Below are 20,020 nucleotides of genomic sequence, written 5' to 3' on the forward strand. Positions count from 1 at the left end.
TGAGACTGTGACACCGGCCCTAAATGAAAAGCGCCCTATAGTTCACTGTGGTTCACCTCGGCTGCGTTCCTTTTGGGCACTCACGCGCTGTAAGCTGCTGTAAGCATTATTCTATCTTCGTTGCACATCGAATATCAAACGAAGATAGAGCGATGCTTACAGCGCGTGAGCGCCCAAAAGGAACGCACCCCTCCGCGTTCAGCACAGACACAACTGTTGAGTTCGTCTTATCAACACTCGGCGTTGATTGGTTGGTTCTAAAAGAAGAGCCAATCACGTTCGACTGCTACTGAGCGGCTTGGTCTGCTGGGGATCGATCATGTATCTTTTCCCCTAGGACGGAAATGTGAAAAGTGAAAAGTTTATCTCTTTTTATTCAACACCAATAGAAAGAGATAGTTACATAAAAGTTTTCACTTTTCACGTTTCCGCTCTAGGAAAAAAGTTACATGATCGCTACTGAACGCGCCCACTGTTCGTGTGCGATTGGCCGCGTTCAGCATACACAACTGTTGAGTTCGTCTTATCAATACTCTGCGTTGATTGGTTGGTTTTAAAAGTAAGAGCCAATCACGTTTGACTGCTACTCAGCGGCTTGGTCTGCTCCTGCTGAACGCGCCCATTCATGACTCATGTTTACATTTAGCTAGCCAATAAAAAAAATACCCCCGCAATAACCTGCATCTTGCATGCTAGCATTTGTCTCGCGTGCTCTATTATTTGTCACATGATCCATTATTTCTTTGCATTGATATCAATGTTCGATTTGTAATAATACCTGTCTTTTAAGATAAAAATTCCGAAGAGACTTTCTAGGTATTTGAATGATTGTTCCGTACACCGTTCCATTCTTCACGAGTTCTCCTTGATCTTAACGATCATTAACCGGTCACTTGTATCGATGTTTTAGAATTTATGGGAAGGAACGATCGTTTATAAGGACGCGGTATCGAATCGAACGTACGTTGAAGCCACGGCAGGCACGATGACAAATACAGGAGGTAAAGTAGTCGCGAATCTACGACAAAAGTTCATATCGCCGAATGTGTTGCGATGGTTCCCCGGACACATGACGAAGGGTCTAAAGCAGATGCAACAGCGATTGAAAAATATCGATTGCATTATAGAAGTTCACGACGCGCGGGTACCGGTCTCCGGGCGTTACGCTGATTTTAGCAGGACTCTGACCGGCTTGAAACCACACATATTTGTACTGAGCAAAAGAGATTTGGCCGACACGAGACACAAGAGCAGTATAGTCTCTACGTTGAACAGGGAAGGGCTGTCCAACATAATCTTTGCAAATCTCAAAGATCAACGGTGCAAAGGCGTGAGGCGGATCCTGCCCCTGGCCAAGAAGTTGATGTTAAATTCGCAACGCTACAATAGAGTCGAGGAGGAGTCTTATTCCATGATGATCATCGGCGTGCCCAATGTTGGAAAGTCCTCTCTGATTAATCGTTTGAGAAACAATCACCTTAGCCTGGGCCAAGCTACTCCGGTTGGCGCGACGGCTGGTATCACGCGATCTGTATTGACTCGTGTAAAAATATCGGAGGACCCGGTAGTGTATCTGATCGATACCCCAGGTATTCTAGCGCCTTCCATCAAAGACGTTCATGCTGGCTTCAAGCTGGCCTTGGTCGGATGTCTGCAAGATCATGTAGCGGGATCGCAGCTGCTCGCGGATTACCTACTATTCTGGCTGAATAAGAACGGCCGATTTGAATATGTGGACATATTGGGTTTGAAAGAACCAAATGACGATGTGTTGCACGTGCTCACGTTCATTGCCGCAAAGTTGGGAAAAACCGTGAAGATAAAGAGCTTCGACGGCCGATTAGCAGTCAAGCCCGATTTAAAATCCGCGGCGGACCACTTTGTTGCTTTATTTAGGAAAGGAGACTTGGGATCCTATTGTTTAGATATAGATGTACTCGATATATCAGAAAACCGCGAAGTTAGCTTAGCCTAATGATAATTATATGTAAATATATTTGTATATATTTATTTATAGAAATGATTCTTAATCGAAAGAAAATATAGATCATAATTTTCTACGACATCTGATGACTTGAATAATCCTAAATATTGGGAAAAAACAACGATCTTACTTTTCCATTATATTTAGTCCTTGTATAAAATCAAATAACTTTTGATTATTATCAAGATGTTGGATCTTACATTAAATGTCTTGTAATATCGTTGAGAAAAAAAATTTTTTTCTTTAAATAAAATCTAAAAATTTATGGAAATGTAAGTTGCTAGCCGAGGAAGCGTATATTGGATCACTTTCCCCACCAGTCTTAATGATCCTGCCACGTTCATCTTGTGGGAGTAGGTCACCCGAGCAACATGTGTTAAATTCACTTTTGTCATGGAAGACATTTCTTCCGTCTTTCATTCGTTGTAATCCATATGCAAACCATATACATATCGTACGCAATCGGGAAATTAAACGGGATTAATTTCTTCAACCTATTTGAGACATCAGATTTACCGTTATGTTGACCCTTGATCGAGAATCACAAGGCTGAAATACATCCGTCTTTTTTTTTTACACGTTTCTTCTCTCAACTCTCAAAAGTATTTAAATCGTCACTCGAGCTAACTTTTCGGAATTGATTTTTAGCGAAAATGTTTGCGAGGGTAACGTTTTATCCAACCTTACTTTATAACGTCGTCATGGAAAAGATTACGACCCGGAACTGGTACGATAGGATAGACGAGACTGTTGTACTGGGCGCCTTACCGTTTCGACGAACGACCAAGCAGGTACGTTTTTATAAATTTATTTTTACGACAGAAATTAAGGATGTATATTTCAAATCAGCAATGTTACTTTGATCACAATAATAGCTTGCATTTATGCCTTCACGGCTTTTTATATTTGATCTTATCATTTTTAAATAAAAAAATGTCGGAGATATATATATTATAATATAAATATAAATTATAATAACGTCTTTTTGTGGCGTTCTTATCCGACATTTATTAGTGTTTTTTTATCCATAACATGTGCCTTTTCTTCTGTGTAATAATACATTAAGAGTATGTCTCAGATTTTAAACTTATCAATCACTTGAACAAATAAATCTCATGCAACAGCTGCTAAATTATAAGCATTTAAATGACGTTATTACATACAATTTACATCTTAAATCTTTGTTCTTTTCTTTTTCAGTTGATCGACGATGAAAATATCAAGGCTGTCGTGTCCATGAATGAGGATTACGAGTTGTCTTTGTTATCCAACACAGATAAGGTGCGCGACAATGAGACTTGAATCTTGAGAATAAACCATAGTATGGTGAGAGCTAGTGTAAAATAAACTTATACATGACTTAGAGCAACAATACTCTTTCTTCATTCAGGAATGGCGCAGGTACAATGTAGAATTTCTGCAGTTGTCTACGACGGACATCTTTCAAGCACCTTCTCAAGAAAAACTGGAGGAAGGTGTAAACTTTATTAATAAATTCCGCAACGTATCAAGTAAAAAATTAAGTCATACAGGTATCGTCGATGGTCGCGACCAATCTGGCACGGTTTACGTTCATTGTAAAGCAGGAAGAACCAGAAGCGCGACATTGGTCGCATGCTATCTAATAACAGTGAGATCACATGACATAGTTTAAACGTAAAATTGAAGAAATTTTGACATTATTAGCAGTGAAATGTTCTTGTCGTTGTTTCTAGAAAAACAATTGGACGCCTGAAGAAGCGGTTGATTACATGCGAACGAAGAGGCCACATATATTGCTCCATACAGCTCAATGGTCCGCGCTAAAGCAATTTTACACGAGACATTTACGACCTACATCTTAGCTGAAATTTTTTGTGAATTATTTCGTTGATGTTTATACGAATGGGAAATAATATAAATAGGTAAATAAAGGCTGATTTTTTTATTTAGGTACTACGATAAATTACAAATATGTCAATTCGAATAGAAAGAGGATGAAGAGATAAAATACGAAATAAGTCATTTACTGAGTATTGTTATTAGCGAACTCAACTTTCTTTACATGCGTGGACGCAAACTTGGTAGCCTCTGTAATTGCTTTTTCCATACGTATCTGAAAATCCTGTGATATTTTTGTAGATTTCATATTTGCGACTAACATGGGTTTGAATCCCTTGATAGGTCCGTGCTCTGCATTAAAGATTTGAAGTACAATATCCATCCAAGTTTGTGCGTTAAATGCACTAGAGGTCATTTCCTATATACGGTTAATAATAAACGTTTGTTACTTACTACATTAAATTTACTACATTTAAACATTAAATTATTTACTCTTTGTAACATAAATTATATATTGTTATACGATTTATATTGAAATCTACATTTATAAAACATGAATAAAATATACCTGTGGCATAGAACATCTTGCCTTTACAAATCCATTCGTACAAGAGAAAATTAATATTGGCATCCCAGAGAAGAGCGATACAACTTCATGCAATGATAAATATGTGGGATTCTTATTCAGGCAGTGTACGATAAAACAAGATGACAAATCCGAGGCGTTAGTGATTTCACGAATTATAGAATTTCTATAAAACATCCATTATTAAGGATTATTCAGAATTAAACAGATTACTCATATATATGATATGCACATATATTACGTACTTTTCTATTTCTTTCTCTCGCAGCCATATCGTCTTGCTCAAATTCTCCAGATGCGTCAAACATTTCTCTTTAATCAAGTAAGGTAATGGTACTTGTACGTGCTGATCATTAATCTCTTGTTTTATTCGATTTATTTCTGCATTAAGTATCTCATATGTGAGCTTGCCACTTCGTAAAACGTTTTTTAGCTCGGCGATTCTCTGAGACATTCTCTCACCGGCTTGTCTCATATGTAATGCTCCTGGACCAACAACAGCCTTAACAGTGCGTTTTGTTACTCCCTTTGAGGTATATGTTGAAAAACAAAAGTGTTGCAGTACACCTGTATTATGAACATGCGTACCGCAGCACGGTTCCCTAAATGTGCACAATTGATATTAGCGTCAAATCTAGCTAAAAAAATTTGTTGATGTTTAAAATTCGGACTCACTAACTTCGCTTTCAAGTCGTCAGTATTGATTTCTACGATTCTAATGTCTGTGTAAGGATATATTTCTCCTGGAACCAATGTAACATTTTGTTTTAACAGTTCGAGCGAATTCACAGTTTGCACAGTCGTTGCAGTATGAGATTGTATGACATTGTTAATACAATCTTCTATTGTCCTCATTTGTCCTGATGTAAGTTGTTCGCCAAACGAGTTGAACTGAAATTTTAAACTATCCGTATCGACTGTACATCCACGTTGATAAATTACTTGCATAACTTGCTTTAAAGCTGCATTTAATAAATGTGCTGCTGTATGATGTTTCATTGCTCCAACACGAATATTCGGTTCTATGTTGACTAAGCAATCATCTTCTATTTGTAAATATAGCTCTGATGTGCTGGAAAACAGATTTGTGTATTGTATAATTTTTTGTAATCAAATTAGAATATATAAATTGAAATGAGTTTTATAATTATCTAAAAATATATCTAAATATAAAAGTGACCCTTACGGTAAATCTGTTTTGGCGAAATGTCCAGAATGAATCACATAGCCGTTTACTTTCCTGACATTATCTACATTAAAAAGTAGATTTTTAATACGAATGTTTCCTTTATCTGAAACTTGGCCACCTTCTAACGAATAACATACAGTTTTGTCCAATATAATTCCAATCTCGTCTGTGCTATATACTAGCTCATTGATGGGTATTTTATCGTCAGCATTATTAACTTTTGTAATATTGGAATAATTTTTACTCGCAACCAATTCTCCTACGATATGTGAAATAGATATTCAATTTTAGGGTTGCATTGTACAGTTTAATCGGAAAAATATATGTGTGGCGTGCTTCGAAATTACCATTGAGAATAATGCCAATAAGTTTACTGTTAAGCGGTGGAAATTCATAGATATCCCCGTCATATATATAATTGTACTTGAATGAATCATCCGTCTTAGGTACGTGATTTTTCTCAAGTATTCCCAAAGACTCTTTAGTAATTACAGTACTATGTTTGTCTAATCCAATTCTTGATTGATATCTACGATTATTAAGCTGCTCCTCAAAATCATTTTCATCAAAGTGTAAAGATTCAATCTGCGCTAGTTGCGCTATAGTTTCCAAATTAAGACCGTATGTATCGTACAGCTTAAATGCAACACTTCCAGTCAACACGTTAGTTTTACATCTGTAAATAATAATATGGATCATTATATATGTATTATATTAATATATTATGCTATGTAAAAGAAATTAAAAGAGTACAATTAAAAGAAATATCTTACAATTCTTTCAACATGGATTGTAGATCTTTATAGCCATCAACTAGACCAGGAGCCATCCAATCGGTGATTGCTGTTAATTCAGGACGAGTTTCAATCATCTTGCTCCACATTTTACCAGAAGTATTCCGTAATCTCTTGAACAGATCTTCTTCAAAATCTATTATCCTTTGTATCTGATAAATTGCATCCAGTAACATTGAGATCATTTAAAATGTGTCTTAACAAGAGAGCTTAACAGCTTTCATCATTTTAATATGTATCCTAATAATTTTAATTCTAATAATTTTACCTGTTTCAGATTAGTATGCAATTCTGGATAAGCTACACCCAGGTTATCAGCTACATTGCAGGCAAGTTCTGAAATAATGCCAGGTTTTTTGAAGACTTTCTCCCCTACGTCTATCGCATTCCGCAATACTCTCCGCAACTTTGGACTGAAATTATATACAAATACTATAATATATTTGACGATAACATATACATATTCGTGTCTAATATGTACATATTAGATATACTAAAATCATACTGTTGTTCAGGTAACATATTATCAGCCAATGCAACAGTAATCATTCTTGCGTGATCAGCTAGAATTCTGTAACCGTAGTCAATTTTGCCTGTATCATCATCACCAAACGTTCCTTTATATTCTGGCGCATTCGAGCGCTTTCGTATTTCATTGAACAACGGCTGGAAGAGGTCTGTATCATAATTTGATGTTTTCCCTTGCAGTAAGGTAACTAATCGTTCAAGTCCCATGCCTGTATCAACATGATGGTTTGGTAAAGGTACTATACATCCATTCGCAAGCCTAACATAAAATATTATGATATTGAATAGACTATGCAATTTCACATTAACAGATAAAATTAGCAAACTATGATCTTAAGTAGAAAAAAATTTCAAACAATATCTAGATTCTCTCAGTACACAAGATAAAAAAATATACATATATATATAATCGAAAGCATGCTGCATAGTATGATTGAAAAGATTTAAAATACTTAGGCCCAGTTTTACAAGTGTCGGTTAACTTTTAATCTTACAATTAAATTAACTCACTCTTCGTCTCCTTCTAACGTCCCCCTTAGAAAGAGACAAAGAGTGAGTTAATCTAAGATTAAAAGTTAACCGACAGTTGTGAAACTGGGCCTTAGAGCCAAGAATTAATATAGTTCACCTTTCATATTGGATAAAAACTATATTCCACAACTCCATAAGATCGGCAAATCCCTTATTCACTCGTTCGGCTTGATTGGTTGATCGTTTCATATAGTCAACGTGTACCTCTGTACAAGGTCCACAAGGGCCTGACACTCCCATTTCCCAGAAGTTGTCTCGCATACCGAAAGGTAAAACTTTACACTCTGGTAGACCAAGTCGCAACCAAATATCCTTACACTCCAGATCTGGACTCATGCCTAGTTCCTCATTACCACCAAAATATGTTACATACAAACATTCTTTGGGTATGCCATATATGTTCGTTAACAAATTCCAGGCATATGAGCAAGCATCTTCCTGAAGGTGATAAGATTACATAAATAAGTACTGCAAGTGGAGACAAACAAGTGAATATAACATTGTTTTTTGTATTGCACCTTGAGATAATTTCCGAAGGACCAGTTGCCAAGCATTTCGAAGAAGGTATGGTGATAACTATCGTTGCCAACGACACTTAGATCGTTGTGCTTGCCACCGACTCTGATACACTTCTGTGAATTCGCGACCTTCGTCACAGGAGGTTCGTAATAATTTAAGAAGATCCCTTTAAACTGAAAAGTAAACATAGACGTGTACATACATCAGCGGGCTTATTACCAGAAGCAAATTTTTCAAGATCGAGCATACTTGATTCATCCCAGCATTAATAAACGCCAGGGACTGATCGGTGATCGGAGAGACTGGGCTGGAACGAATAAAGCTGTGCTTTAAATCCTTCGTGAAGTAATCGAGAAATTCGTTTCTGATCAGGTTAGCCGGTTTGTTGTTCGTCAACTGGCTGTACGGGCGAATCAACCTAAACGAGATCATCCTTCTCGTTGTGGGATTCATCATCGCCTATAAATAATGAACAATCCAAAAGTCAGCTTTCGAAAAGCGATGTGGAGGTCCACGTGCGTGCATCAGGAATCATCGCGTCGCACAGTCGACTCAAGTCGAGCATGGTTAGGATGACACTCGCGTAGCGCATACAGTAAGACCCTGCGCACAATAGAGCACATATTAGGAACAATTAGGGGAATAAGAATAAATATTAAATATTAGGATATATAAATATATATAAATATTTTTGTAATAAATATTAAATATTAGGATATGTAAATGTAGGACTATTCCTATATTTATACCTTATATTTTATTCTTTTTCATTGTGCGTCACGTTTAATTATTATTTTTAATTCCAATTCTTAATATTTTATATTTATTTTTATTCCTAATATGTGCTCTATTGTGCACAGGGCCTAACCATTATTGAGTGCTTCCCAGTAACACACACTTGTGTATGTACATACATACATACACCAGGCAACACTGTATTACAGTCACAGACTATATTGATGTATACATCACGGTCTTACCGTGGTATACATTCATCAAATATATTGTATCATATGTTGCTTCGAGTCGTTACCAAAAACTCAATGTAAAAATTATTCTCGCATTTATTCTTAAATAAAATTATTTTATTAGGAAATACACGTTATATATACATAGCGTCCTAAATAACATTGATATACGTATCGATTATGAGATTACGTTCGTATGATTTTTGTTTAAGATACACGTCTTTTTTTTTTATAGTACATAGAATAATTAATCTACCTTCATATTATACATGAAACATTATACACTTTAGTTACACGGAATTCTTTTCTAAACAATCTTCTTTCTATTATACATTCTTGATGCATACATCGTTGCCAGTATGCGTCAGTCTTTACGTAAATTGCGTCGCATTATTCCGAGCCTCCTATCTCAAATCAATTCAGAATCGAGAAATTAAAGTGTATTATCGATCTACGCAGTACATATCGGGTCTTAGATTTAATCCTCGATCTCCAGAAGATCGCCACCCATAGCTTTCCAAAAAGCGGTGACTACTTGCTCCGCCACTAAGCGCCTTTCATTCGTCGGCAAGGACGCCGCGTGCTCCTTCATGGCCATCAATTGGCCGTACAGCTCTCCGAAGTCCGCATTTTCGTCACCCATTATGCCGTCTGTAAATTTAAGATCCGATGAAATAAGCCACGGGCGCTTCATAGACTCACTTTCGTCCATACTATTCGTACTGACCGAGCATGTCTTGCATGCGTAGCGTTTCCGAAGGGTCGCGCGTTAACCGAATATTCTCTAATTGTTCTTCAATCTTGTTCACTTCCAGCGCTTGCCCCATACACGACTTGTCTACAACAAAACGCAATTTAATCCACATTTACGTGGAAAGATTTGTATACTTGGGTTTCCGTTTTAATAGCAGCAATTTCGATCGGCTACCTTTAAGCACAATATTGGGCCACATATGAGCATGCAGAGCTTCGATGATCCTCTCGATGCCATATTTATTGCCCTCCGCATCGCATTCCAAATCTCCCGTTTGCTCCAACTCGACCAGCTCAAACTTATTGCGCACGCACCAATTTAACACTAAAAACATACAAGAGACATCAACTTGGTGCACAATATGGGAATAAATGTACTCGTACATTAAACGTAAACGTCCACCATCGCCCCTGTACCTTTATCTCGCAGAAACGAGTCGGATATCGCGCCGCAGGAGAACAACAGCACCTCTGCTGCTGTCAAAGAAGTGGCCAAGGACGCCAATTGCTCCAGCTCCTCGTCCACCTTATCCTATAGAATACCAATTGGCGTCAACACACGTCGATTTAATTGCTAAACTCCCATTATGTCTCTTACTGCCTGCGCGTCGTGGTACACGATTAACGCGTCGACCTCTTCCGCTGACAGTTTGTGGGATAAGTTTTCTACAGCGCGTACCAAGACCTGTGATGTGTAATACTTGTTGTCAATGTTCCACATGTAGTCCACAATCTTGTCTTCCTCGGACAGACGTTCCGCCCCGATGCCTGCGTTAGAAACACACGTGAAATACAATTACACGGAACAGCATAAATATAAGGTATTTATGAAGAGAATTATGACAGTATATACCCTACTCACTTTCTGCGATTTCCTTAGCCTTCCCCTCCTTCGTGCTAACAATCAGTACTCGAGGTAGATTCATTATAGAAGAAGATCGGAGTACGTGCTTAAGAATAATCGATAATATAATATCCGATCGAACTGCGATTGATAGGTGTAAATAATGATCTCACCTGCAGCAAGTTAGAGGTTAGGTTAAATCCCGTAGATACGGGTGAATTGTGAATTACGATGCGCCAAGGCTGCGTTCCTTTTGGGCGCTCACGCGCTGTAAGCTGCTGTAAGCATCATTCTATCTTCGTTGCACATCGAATATCAAACGAAGATAGAGCGATGCTTACAGCGCGTGAGCGCCCAAAAGGAACGCACCCCAAGTAAAGGCCTTCACACATAAAATCGCGTAAGGACGTAAAACGTAAGCGTAAGAAAATCGACCAATCCCAATCGAGTATTGTACTGTCCGTAATCCGAGTAGGGGAAAATACTCGATTGGGATTGATCGATTTTCTTACGCTTACGTTTTACGTCCTTACGGCATTTTATGTGTGAAGGCCTTAAGCAGCAGTTGCCAGTTGCGCATTTCAGATATATAATGTAATTAGAATAATAATTGTGCTTATAATAAAAATTAATGTTATTAATTATAAATTTTTATCTTTAATTAATTGTTTTGATATTGTAAATAATTTTAATTGTATTATATTATATTAAAACTTTTCTTTTGATTCGTTTTCTAGATAAAAAACTTGGAAAGTGTTTGGTTGGAATTATTTTTGTTCTGAGACGTAACCAAAACCAAAAAATGCTACGAAGAACTAAAAGTTGCAGAAAGGAGATGTAGATGAAATAAATGAGAATAATACATTTTTTAAATATGTATATATAATACGTTATATGTACATTTCATTTTCCTTATTTACATGTAGAAAGAATTAAACGAAGTGGAATAAGTATACTCCAAGAACCATTGTGTCCAAAAGTCATTAATTCACCGTTTCTTGCATTTTTTCTTCTTTGATATAAGTTTCCATTTTGTCAGCTCTATATAATTATTAATTATTAATTAGATAAAATTTACGTATTTTTTAGGTAAAAGAACTTTCCAAAATAGGAGGAACTATTATTATTAATACTCCATAAGTACGAGTCTATACGATTTCATAAAACGTTTGTCGTTTGTCACATTCTCCTTTCAAATAAATTTGCTAAACAATATATATATATATATATATATATACAACCTGGTATGAAAACTGGTATGAAAAAAAGCAAGTATTTGGAAAACTATATATCTTTAGCAAATATTTCCAGCGTACTTTAGAAAATATAACACTCTATTAAGCTCTATATGCTTTCTTTTTATACTTTATATGTTTACAATTATTGCGATAATATAATGATAGCTCTTTGAGAATATTTGGTGAAAAAAAGAGAAATATATATAAAGAAATAATTTTTAGGACACATGTACGATAAGAATGGTGATTTCCTGGAATGGTTCTCATCAATGGCCAGCGCGTATGACAAAAAGGAGGATTTTTTTGTGGCGAACAGTTTAATAATTATGCCGTTGAATAAAAAAAAGATAAAAGTATATCGCTAGCTGTATATTTAAATTATCTTTATTTTACTGAAAATTTATTTGGTCATTTATATTTATTGATTGTTGATCAAATTCATCTTCATTTTACTGAAGTTTTATTGGTCATTTTTTACTGACTGAAATTACAGGACTGCGACAACATCGCGGACGCAATGAGATTATAGACGATATTTAACGTTTATTAAGGCAATAAGGAGAAAGAAAGTAAAACACCGGACACATCACGTTGCCCGGACATGGAAGATTTTACTAACAATTAACTGTTCTTTATTTTATTCTTTGCCAATATGTGAGTGTTGCAGGCATTTAGAAAACTATGAATCAAAATTATAGAAGATAATAATTAATGATATTTTTGCACTTCAATTGTATTAAAATAAAAACGTTACAATTTTACAGTTATGATGAGAAATGATTGCCAATCAATTAATGGAACTCGTTAAGAGAGATGAGCATAGCATCGGGCGACTGAGCATTATAGGCTCGACCGTATCAAATTCAGATAACTTTTGCTAAAGCAATTGCCCGATTAGCAGTTTGATGAATCTCGAAACGAAATGCAATATTTAATTGAAAGTGATCTAAAACAATCTTGCAAAGAACCTTTTTCATGCAGTATCTCAGTAATTATGATGAATAAAATAATGCACATGTCTATAATAATATTATATCCGACCAATTTGCTTGTGATTATATTCGATCCATGGAGAATAAAAATTACTTAACAGCAGATGATATATTAAGGGTATTCGCAAAGCAAATTCCGATAAAATTAGAATAAGTTTTTAATAATATCTATTGTGTTAAATTTTTAATCGTCTAAAATGTGATTAGAAACGGAATACATATTTTTTGGATATCATATTGGTTTTCGAAAATTAACTCTACCTTTTCTGCTTTTCACGTACATTATTATATATTTCGGTCATTTATCATTCTAATAAGTTTATTATTTTTATTTCATTCAGTTTGTTAAATATTTAATTAAGCACGTGCGTCAGAGCGTCAATTGGATACAAAAATCACTCGAAATAACATGAACCGGAATTGGAGTTAAATTAGATATTTATAATTTAAACTACCATGATCGTTTATTACGTACTTCTTTTTTAATCTAAATTTCTTTTAATAAATCATTATAAAAGAGTTTTTTGGAAATGTAAATAAAGATTTATATTTATAAAATAATAGGTATTTTTTATTTGATATTTAGAGTAACTTTTGCTCCGTTTGCGATACATTTTTTGAAAGCGTGATTAATAAACTTGAAAGAAATTCTAGAGCATTATAATAATTTTAATGCGTAACACACAATTCTGCAATCAATTTATCTTCACAGTTTTGCAATTTATTTAAATTGCATTACGTGAATAGATATGATAATCATGAAACGACGGACGTCCTGAAAACGATAATTTGATGTAAGTACGTCGATTAATTAAATAGATACACGAGATCCCGTTGACCATGATAAAAATTATACTTCTAATTAAATTTATCTAATATAGTTAAGCGATAAATAAATTTCTGGAATCACAATGTTACTGGGCGAGGTGATAAATATCCTTTTTTTTACAAAAGCGTATTAAGGTAAATATCTTTGTGACAAACTTTCTTATGTAATACGTAAAATTGCCTGTAATACCTATAAATAAAGTAAACAACTCTTAAACATTTATTTGGTATTCAATTTAATTGCTATTTCTATTTATCATTAATCCTTACTTAGCATTTCCAAATTTTTGTAAAAGCAGGGTACTGTTGTCGAAGATCTACTATTCGTCGTGCATTACCTTCCAAGTTGTTAAACTTGGGCAAAAAAAAAGAAATATGTGAAAATTAATATTCCTTGAGTTTGAGATTACAGCATTATCCGTTATCGCATATCTGTTATCGTAGGCACCGTTTCATATTAATATAGATCAAAAGGACAAAAGATGATGAGCCTCCGTCCTTCGGCTCTATCAATTCGATATGATTGCGTTGCAGGATCCTTCCGCAGTATAAATAAAAGAGCTATGCAACAAATAATATTATTCTGCGGCGAAGAACGTAAGAATACATTTACCACATAACGCCAACTAAAATTTATATCAGCCTCAGATTGTTGTGCAACAATGAGGCGGTTAATCCTTCTGTAAGTAACTTATTAATAATTATTTTTTAAATACGATGTCAATCATAAGCGAATCGGCGATCACTTAATTTTGATTTTTAGAAAACTAATAATCTGTCTTAATTGATAAGTCAGGAAAGCCTAAGCGATCCATATTTATAATATAGATAATGTGTTTTTCTTGTTTCGAATTCTAGATTCACTCCCTGAAATAAGTACTAGTGTATTAATTATTCTTTATACATTAGATTTATTTTTTGTTTTTTATTTTCATATATCGTTATTTATCATTTCTTACATAGTACCATTATACTTATTTGATTTTGAATTGCATTTTTGTAGCGCCTTCATTGGCGTGCTTCTAGTGAAAAATGGCACACCGTCGAAAAACCAGAAATATCCTTCACATCTGGAATGGTTGTTTGGTTTAAACAATAAACAAGATGAAAATAAGAAAGAAAGTAAGGAAGAAAATAAAGAAGTAAATGAGGAAGTAAATAACTCGACCGTATGCCAATCTCAGGAGTGCAAAAAAATAGGTATTTATTAAAACAGCAACGGATGTAGTTGTAATTATAATTCAATTAACAGCTATATAGTCTGATAATTTAAATCTTTATAATTATCCATTGTCTTTATTCTTGCTTTTATTTTTTCCCAGCTCGGATAATAACGGAAAGCATGGACAAAACTGTGGATCCGTGCGATGATTTTTATGAATACGCATGTGGAAACTGGCCGAAGCATAATCCCCTTTCGGAGGGGATGGAAACCTGGAGTATGTTCGCAAGTGCGCAAATGAATGTCTTGAAGCAAATAAAGGGTAAACGCCAAATCACAGCTCAAACTGTAATTCGAAACTTGTGTGTAATGATATTAAAGATTGAATGATATTTCGCAGAAATTTTTGACGAGGGTCCCAAGAAGAGCGATCCTCTGGCGGTGAAACTCGCGAAGAAGTGGTACGCGGTATGCACGGATACAGGTAAGCGCGAATGACTCTCGAATGAATTGAAACCGCGCAAAAATTCGAATATTTATTATTTTTATACATAATCGTGTTTCACGATATAATCGCTGATTCACGAAATGCTTCTAGATACAATGGAGAAGTATGGGCTCGAGCCGCTTGTCTTTACCATGTCGCGAATAGGCGGCTGGCCATTGATAATGGAACCGGACGAGTGGAACGAGCAGGAATACAGTTGGCAAAAAGTGGATGATCAATATGTGCGCTTGACGGGAAGAAATGCTTTTCACGACGTGCGCGTGATCGATTATGGTTGGAACGATACTCAGAAAATAGTACATGTATTTATCAGAAGCTAATTAAGATTACCATTATATCTGCATGGTATTAACATCGCGCAAGCAAATCTGAATCCAAAAGCGATTATGTACTTGGCGTCTTTATAACATTATTATACAGCATTCACACATATTATGTATCATCGAGCACTCATTTTTTGCGTTGCTCTTTGCATTACACGTGGATGTAAATTTATATTCAGAACATTTGCCTTAATTTCTCATTAGTGATCTTTTTTAATGTAAGTTCTTGTTGCTAGATCAATATGCCGCATATGCCTCCGGGTTCATATAGAGTCTGGGGTGAAATCGATGATAGCGAAGAAGATGAAAGCGATGAGGATCCTAGTGACGAGGAGAAGCAAAGCGACGAGCAGAAAGATAGTCAAGAACCTGGAAGCGAAAACAAAAATGATAACGAAACCGGTACTAATAATAACTGTAGGAAATTTAGGGCCGTAGGGCCGGTATTGATAGGAGATCGGGAAAATCAACGTAGTAGTAGAGCAGTTATGGGGTAGCAGCCTAAGTGCTAAGCGTGTGAACGATGGATCCCGAGTTTCGAGTCCCGGTCGGCTCCGTTAATTTTTTTCCGTCTCTTCCAGATCCTAGTGACGAGGAGAAGCAAAGCGACGAGCAGAAAGATAGTCAAGAACCTGGAAGCGAAAACAAAAATGATAACGAAACCGGTACTAATAGTAACGATGACAATGAAAGTGATAATAACGACGACGATGAAGACGATAATAACAATGATGACAAAGATGATAATGATGACGATGAAAATGATGATAAAGATGACGACGAAGAAGACGATGAAGATGATGATAACGATACAAACGAACAGAATGGCGACGATAACGAGAAGAAAAAAGTCGGCATGAAAAAGACTGGCATGTCTGTAAAAAAAATAAAAAATAAAAATAAAAAATTGGGACATAGTAAACGGATGAAAAGTAGTACTCACTCCAAGAAGTACAAAAACCATAAGATGAAGAAAGAAAGGGTAAAGAGACGAGCAATATCGACACATGTTCACGAGAAATTACACGTGCGGAAGAACAAAAGAAATCGCGTGAAGCATCAAGAACGTATGGAGAGACTAAAGAAAACTTTAGAGGCGACAACACCGCAGATCAGCACAGAAGTAACGATTGGTGAAGTTGATACGCTGAAAAAATACGCTAATTACATCTCTAAAGTAGCTCGCGCCATAGCGAAAGTAAGAGGTGTCGAAGTCTCGGAGGAACATATGAATAAAGATATTCAAGATATGATCGAATTTAACATGAAACTAGCTAAGGTGAGTGTTATATATTACTTCGCAGGCAACGGAAAAAAGAAGACTGTGTGTATAACAGCCCAAATAATAATATATTTCAGATTACTACAGATCTCAGCAAGGATAAGAAGATGACGCTCAAAGATTTCCAAGCATGGTATGATGAAAAGAAACCTGCAACTCCCAACAGCGCAGTAAGTCGTTTTTTAATTGATTAATTTAATCTGTTATTGTCTCTGATTAATTAAACATGATTGACGTCACATAGATCAACTGGGTGTACAAAATTGGAGAATTATTTGATGAGGCCCACGTGTCTATAGATGGCGATTTAGATTTAAAAATTAATTCACCAAATTACTTCGATGGTCTTGTCGCTTTGCTGGATGAGACGTCGAGTCGAACAATCGGTAAATTTTGATAGAAGTGCGGCGATAATAAGGAAATGTCGTCGATAGACACGCTCACGCGAGATATGTTTCAGTGAACTATATACATTGGAATTTCTTGAGCAGAATAATAAGAACTACCACAAGTGAAATGAGAAAATTATACAATGTATGGGAAGGAAAAAAGGAGAATGATGATGAAGAGATATATGGACTTCCAGCGAGGTATGATGCCAAGCTCTTTTATCGAAAATACAGCGTAACCACTCGCCCTTCACCTCGCTAGAAGTAAAATTATTTTTTATTACATTCTATTCTTACTTTAACAAACACCAAAACTAAACGTTTACATACTCTTCATCTGTTTACTATGTCCTAATTTTTTATTTTTCGCGAACTCGCCAGTCTTTTTCATGTTTTTTTCTTCTCAATTATCATCGTGATTCTGTTTGCGTTAGTTGGTGTTTGTTGGGTACATTCTTATTCTTAATATAGTCTTAACGCGCGCGTGAATCAAAATTGAGTTGGTTCTAGATTATACCGATGTCAAACTGATCATATGAATTGTTACTACAGATGGTTCCAATGTACACGACGAGAAATGGAGATGAGCGACATTCTAGCGTACGAATATGTGAGAAAGCATTTCTCTGATGAAATCATGGCAACCGTAAGCACTTTGTATTGAATTATTATTATTATAACAGTCTTCTGACCATCTTTGTTCGATTGGATCACTTATTCCTATTGCAGGCATCGGACATGATAGACGATATACAAAAGGAAGTAGAGTATCAGATTAAAGAATCAGATTGGGTGGATGAAGATACTAGGGATTTTGTTTTAGCGAAATTAGTGAATATGAACAACTTTATCGGATATCCAGATTGGTATAGGAATAACACTATCGTTAAACGATATTTTCAAGGAGTAAGTTTCTTAAAATTCATTAATTGCCACTCCCCATAGTGACTGTCTTATTTAATTATAATGTTCTGTTAAAGCTCGTTGTCGGAAATTCGCATTACGAGAATACTCTCAGCTATGACAGATACAGTAAGTGGAAAAGTCTACGAAGCTTATTGAAAACAGATGAAGAGGAAGAGGAAGAGGAGTAAGATATTGCATTTGTATTTGTTCCGAAATAATTACAGCTTTATTTTTTAATTTGCAAAATAAATTCATGTAATAAATTCCGTGTTACAGAATGATAAGCCCTGTAATGGTAAATGCATTTTTCTCCCCGGATGACAATTCTATAGGTTCGCCTTTTTTAGAAGAATTAAATCTAAACGAATTTAAAACTATTCACGTTGTCATTGATATTAATCTCTTTTTCGATTATAGCCCTCTCGGCAGCGGATTTCCAGAGCCCATTATTCGCTTACGACCGACCACAGTAAGTGAATAATTTTAATTAAAAATATCAACGCGACTAGCGTAGTGATAAGCTTACATTATTACAAGCTTACATTATTTTTAAAAAATTTATAATTTATAATAAAATTTTTTCTAACTACGCTTTATTCCAGAGTTATTAATTATGGTATTATTGGATCAATCATGGGTCACGAAGTTAATCATGGATTCGATGATTCTGGTAACGTTATGAAATAATATGTACCTATTTCTCGTTTACTTTATTAAATTACAGTATTTCATTGTTGATAATATATAGTGACATCTATCATTTTACTCCAAAATATATCTGAAAAAAAAATTCTCTGAAAATATTTAAAAAATATGATAAAAAGAAGTAAAAAATAATTTTTAGGACACTTGTATGACAAGAACGGAGATTTTGTGGAATGGTTATCCGCAATGGCCGAAGCATATGGCAAAAGAGCAGAATGTTTTGTCGAACAATTTAATAATTATCCCGTTGACAAAGAATCGAATTTTAAAATAAAGGTACGTTATCTCCTATTCTGTTTTTATTTTAATTTAAATTACCGTTATTTTTCTTGTCGTGCGTCTTGAAAATGTTTAATCGTACTTATATTGTCAAAAATTGCAGAATTATGGCAACAAGACGGCGGGAGAGAATATCGCGGATACAATGGGATTAGAGGCAGCGTTTAGAGCGTATCAAAGGAGAGAAAGAGAATGCGGAAAACCGGATACTGTGTTGCCGGGCCATGAAGACCTCACGACCGAACAACTTTTCTTCCTATCCTTTGCTAATGTAAGTATCACAGACCATGAATGCAGAGCTGCAATAATTAAAAATTGTGAGAATAATAATAATGATTAAAGTAAACGTTTATGTGTTTTAATATATGTTTGAAATTACGGTAATGCTTGCAGTTGTGGTGTGAAGCTGCGGCAACGAGTAACGCCACTATAGGTGACGCTCAATCTGACGTGCATAGCACCGGACGGTTGAGAGTGATAGGAAGCCTTTCAAATTCACAAGACTTCGCCGAAGCTTACAATTGCCCGGTTGGCAGTGCAATGAATCCCGAAAAGAAATGCCATATTTGGAAATAATTAACTACAAATATTACAAATTAAGCTTGCCAATACTTGAGAAAAATGTAAAATTGATTGTAATTTTCTATCCATATATCGATGAATATATGTATGTAAAATAAGACATATATATACATATATACATATAAAATAAAACATGTCATGAAGAAATCGTTTAATTTTTTTCCTTCACAAGTTTGAAATTTTTATCGTAATCTCGTCTTGAGTAAAAAAAGCTTATATTTATGTATTCAGGTGTATCAGTGAAGGAATGACGCACGTATAATATATATAAAAAAAAACACTTGTCATTTTCATAATTGAATTCTCCAA

At 35.3% G+C, this 20,020-nt stretch overlaps 4 protein-coding genes across 6 annotated transcripts; 2 read left to right on the forward strand and 2 right to left on the reverse strand.

The window, feature by feature from the left end:
• The first annotated feature begins 655 nt into the window (after nt 1–655).
• Nucleotides 656–5,046, forward strand: Ptpmt1 (protein tyrosine phosphatase, mitochondrial 1). 3 transcript variants are annotated; one of them, XM_077413840.1, is made up of 6 exons: nt 656–816; nt 911–1,589; nt 2,633–2,775; nt 3,185–3,265; nt 3,375–3,614; nt 3,700–3,992. In XM_077413840.1, the coding sequence occupies exons 2-6, from the start codon at nt 986–988 to the stop codon at nt 3,826–3,828; spliced, it is 1,197 nt and encodes a 398-aa protein (XP_077269966.1). In that variant the 5' UTR covers nt 656–816; nt 911–985; the 3' UTR covers nt 3,829–3,992. The 3 variants fall into 3 exon arrangements, 2 of the variants coding, with proteins under 2 accessions (XP_077269966.1, XP_077269965.1); XM_077413839.1 differs by having other exon boundaries at nt 911–1,001; XR_013258097.1 differs by lacking the exons at nt 656–816; nt 911–1,589 and adding an exon at nt 4,106–5,046 and having other exon boundaries at nt 3,700–3,888.
• On the reverse strand, nt 3,894–8,856 carry Alars-m (alanine--tRNA ligase, mitochondrial). The gene is made up of 13 exons (XM_077413836.1): nt 8,702–8,856; nt 8,202–8,555; nt 7,952–8,125; nt 7,531–7,871; nt 6,880–7,161; nt 6,643–6,787; nt 6,354–6,526; nt 5,928–6,256; nt 5,578–5,839; nt 5,071–5,463; nt 4,637–4,993; nt 4,374–4,557; nt 3,894–4,223 (listed from the first exon to the last, which is right to left on the reverse strand). The coding sequence occupies exons 2-13, from the start codon at nt 8,406–8,408 to the stop codon at nt 3,990–3,992; spliced, it is 3,081 nt and encodes a 1,026-aa protein (XP_077269962.1). The 5' UTR covers nt 8,409–8,555; nt 8,702–8,856; the 3' UTR covers nt 3,894–3,989.
• Nucleotides 8,857–9,015: 159 nt separating this feature from the next.
• LOC143901481 (alpha- and gamma-adaptin-binding protein p34) lies at nt 9,016–10,877 on the reverse strand. Its single transcript, XM_077413837.1, has 7 exons — nt 10,691–10,877; nt 10,536–10,623; nt 10,272–10,441; nt 10,091–10,205; nt 9,849–9,998; nt 9,648–9,758; nt 9,016–9,571 (listed from the first exon to the last, which is right to left on the reverse strand). Exons 2-7 carry the CDS (start codon nt 10,597–10,599, stop codon nt 9,399–9,401), a joined length of 783 nt encoding a protein of 260 aa, XP_077269963.1. The 5' UTR covers nt 10,600–10,623; nt 10,691–10,877; the 3' UTR covers nt 9,016–9,398.
• A 3,230-nt stretch (nt 10,878–14,107) lies between these two features.
• On the forward strand, nt 14,108–19,858 carry LOC143901530 (neprilysin-like). Its single transcript, XM_077413924.1, has 19 exons — nt 14,108–14,257; nt 14,579–14,775; nt 14,898–15,059; nt 15,138–15,221; nt 15,336–15,547; nt 15,805–15,970; nt 16,150–16,847; nt 16,928–17,020; nt 17,095–17,236; nt 17,311–17,440; nt 17,792–17,885; nt 17,969–18,145; nt 18,220–18,329; nt 18,422–18,477; nt 18,563–18,614; nt 18,748–18,815; nt 18,990–19,126; nt 19,233–19,400; nt 19,523–19,858. Exons 1-19 carry the CDS (start codon nt 14,238–14,240, stop codon nt 19,703–19,705), a joined length of 2,949 nt encoding a protein of 982 aa, XP_077270050.1. The 5' UTR covers nt 14,108–14,237; the 3' UTR covers nt 19,706–19,858.
• Nucleotides 19,859–20,020: the final 162 nt, after the last annotated feature.

This window comes from Temnothorax americanus, unplaced genomic scaffold (assembly GCF_048541705.1).
Source record: "Temnothorax americanus isolate GAGA-0224 unplaced genomic scaffold, ASM4854170v1 Scaffold34, whole genome shotgun sequence".
Lineage (NCBI taxonomy): Eukaryota > Metazoa > Arthropoda > Insecta > Hymenoptera > Formicidae > Temnothorax > Temnothorax americanus.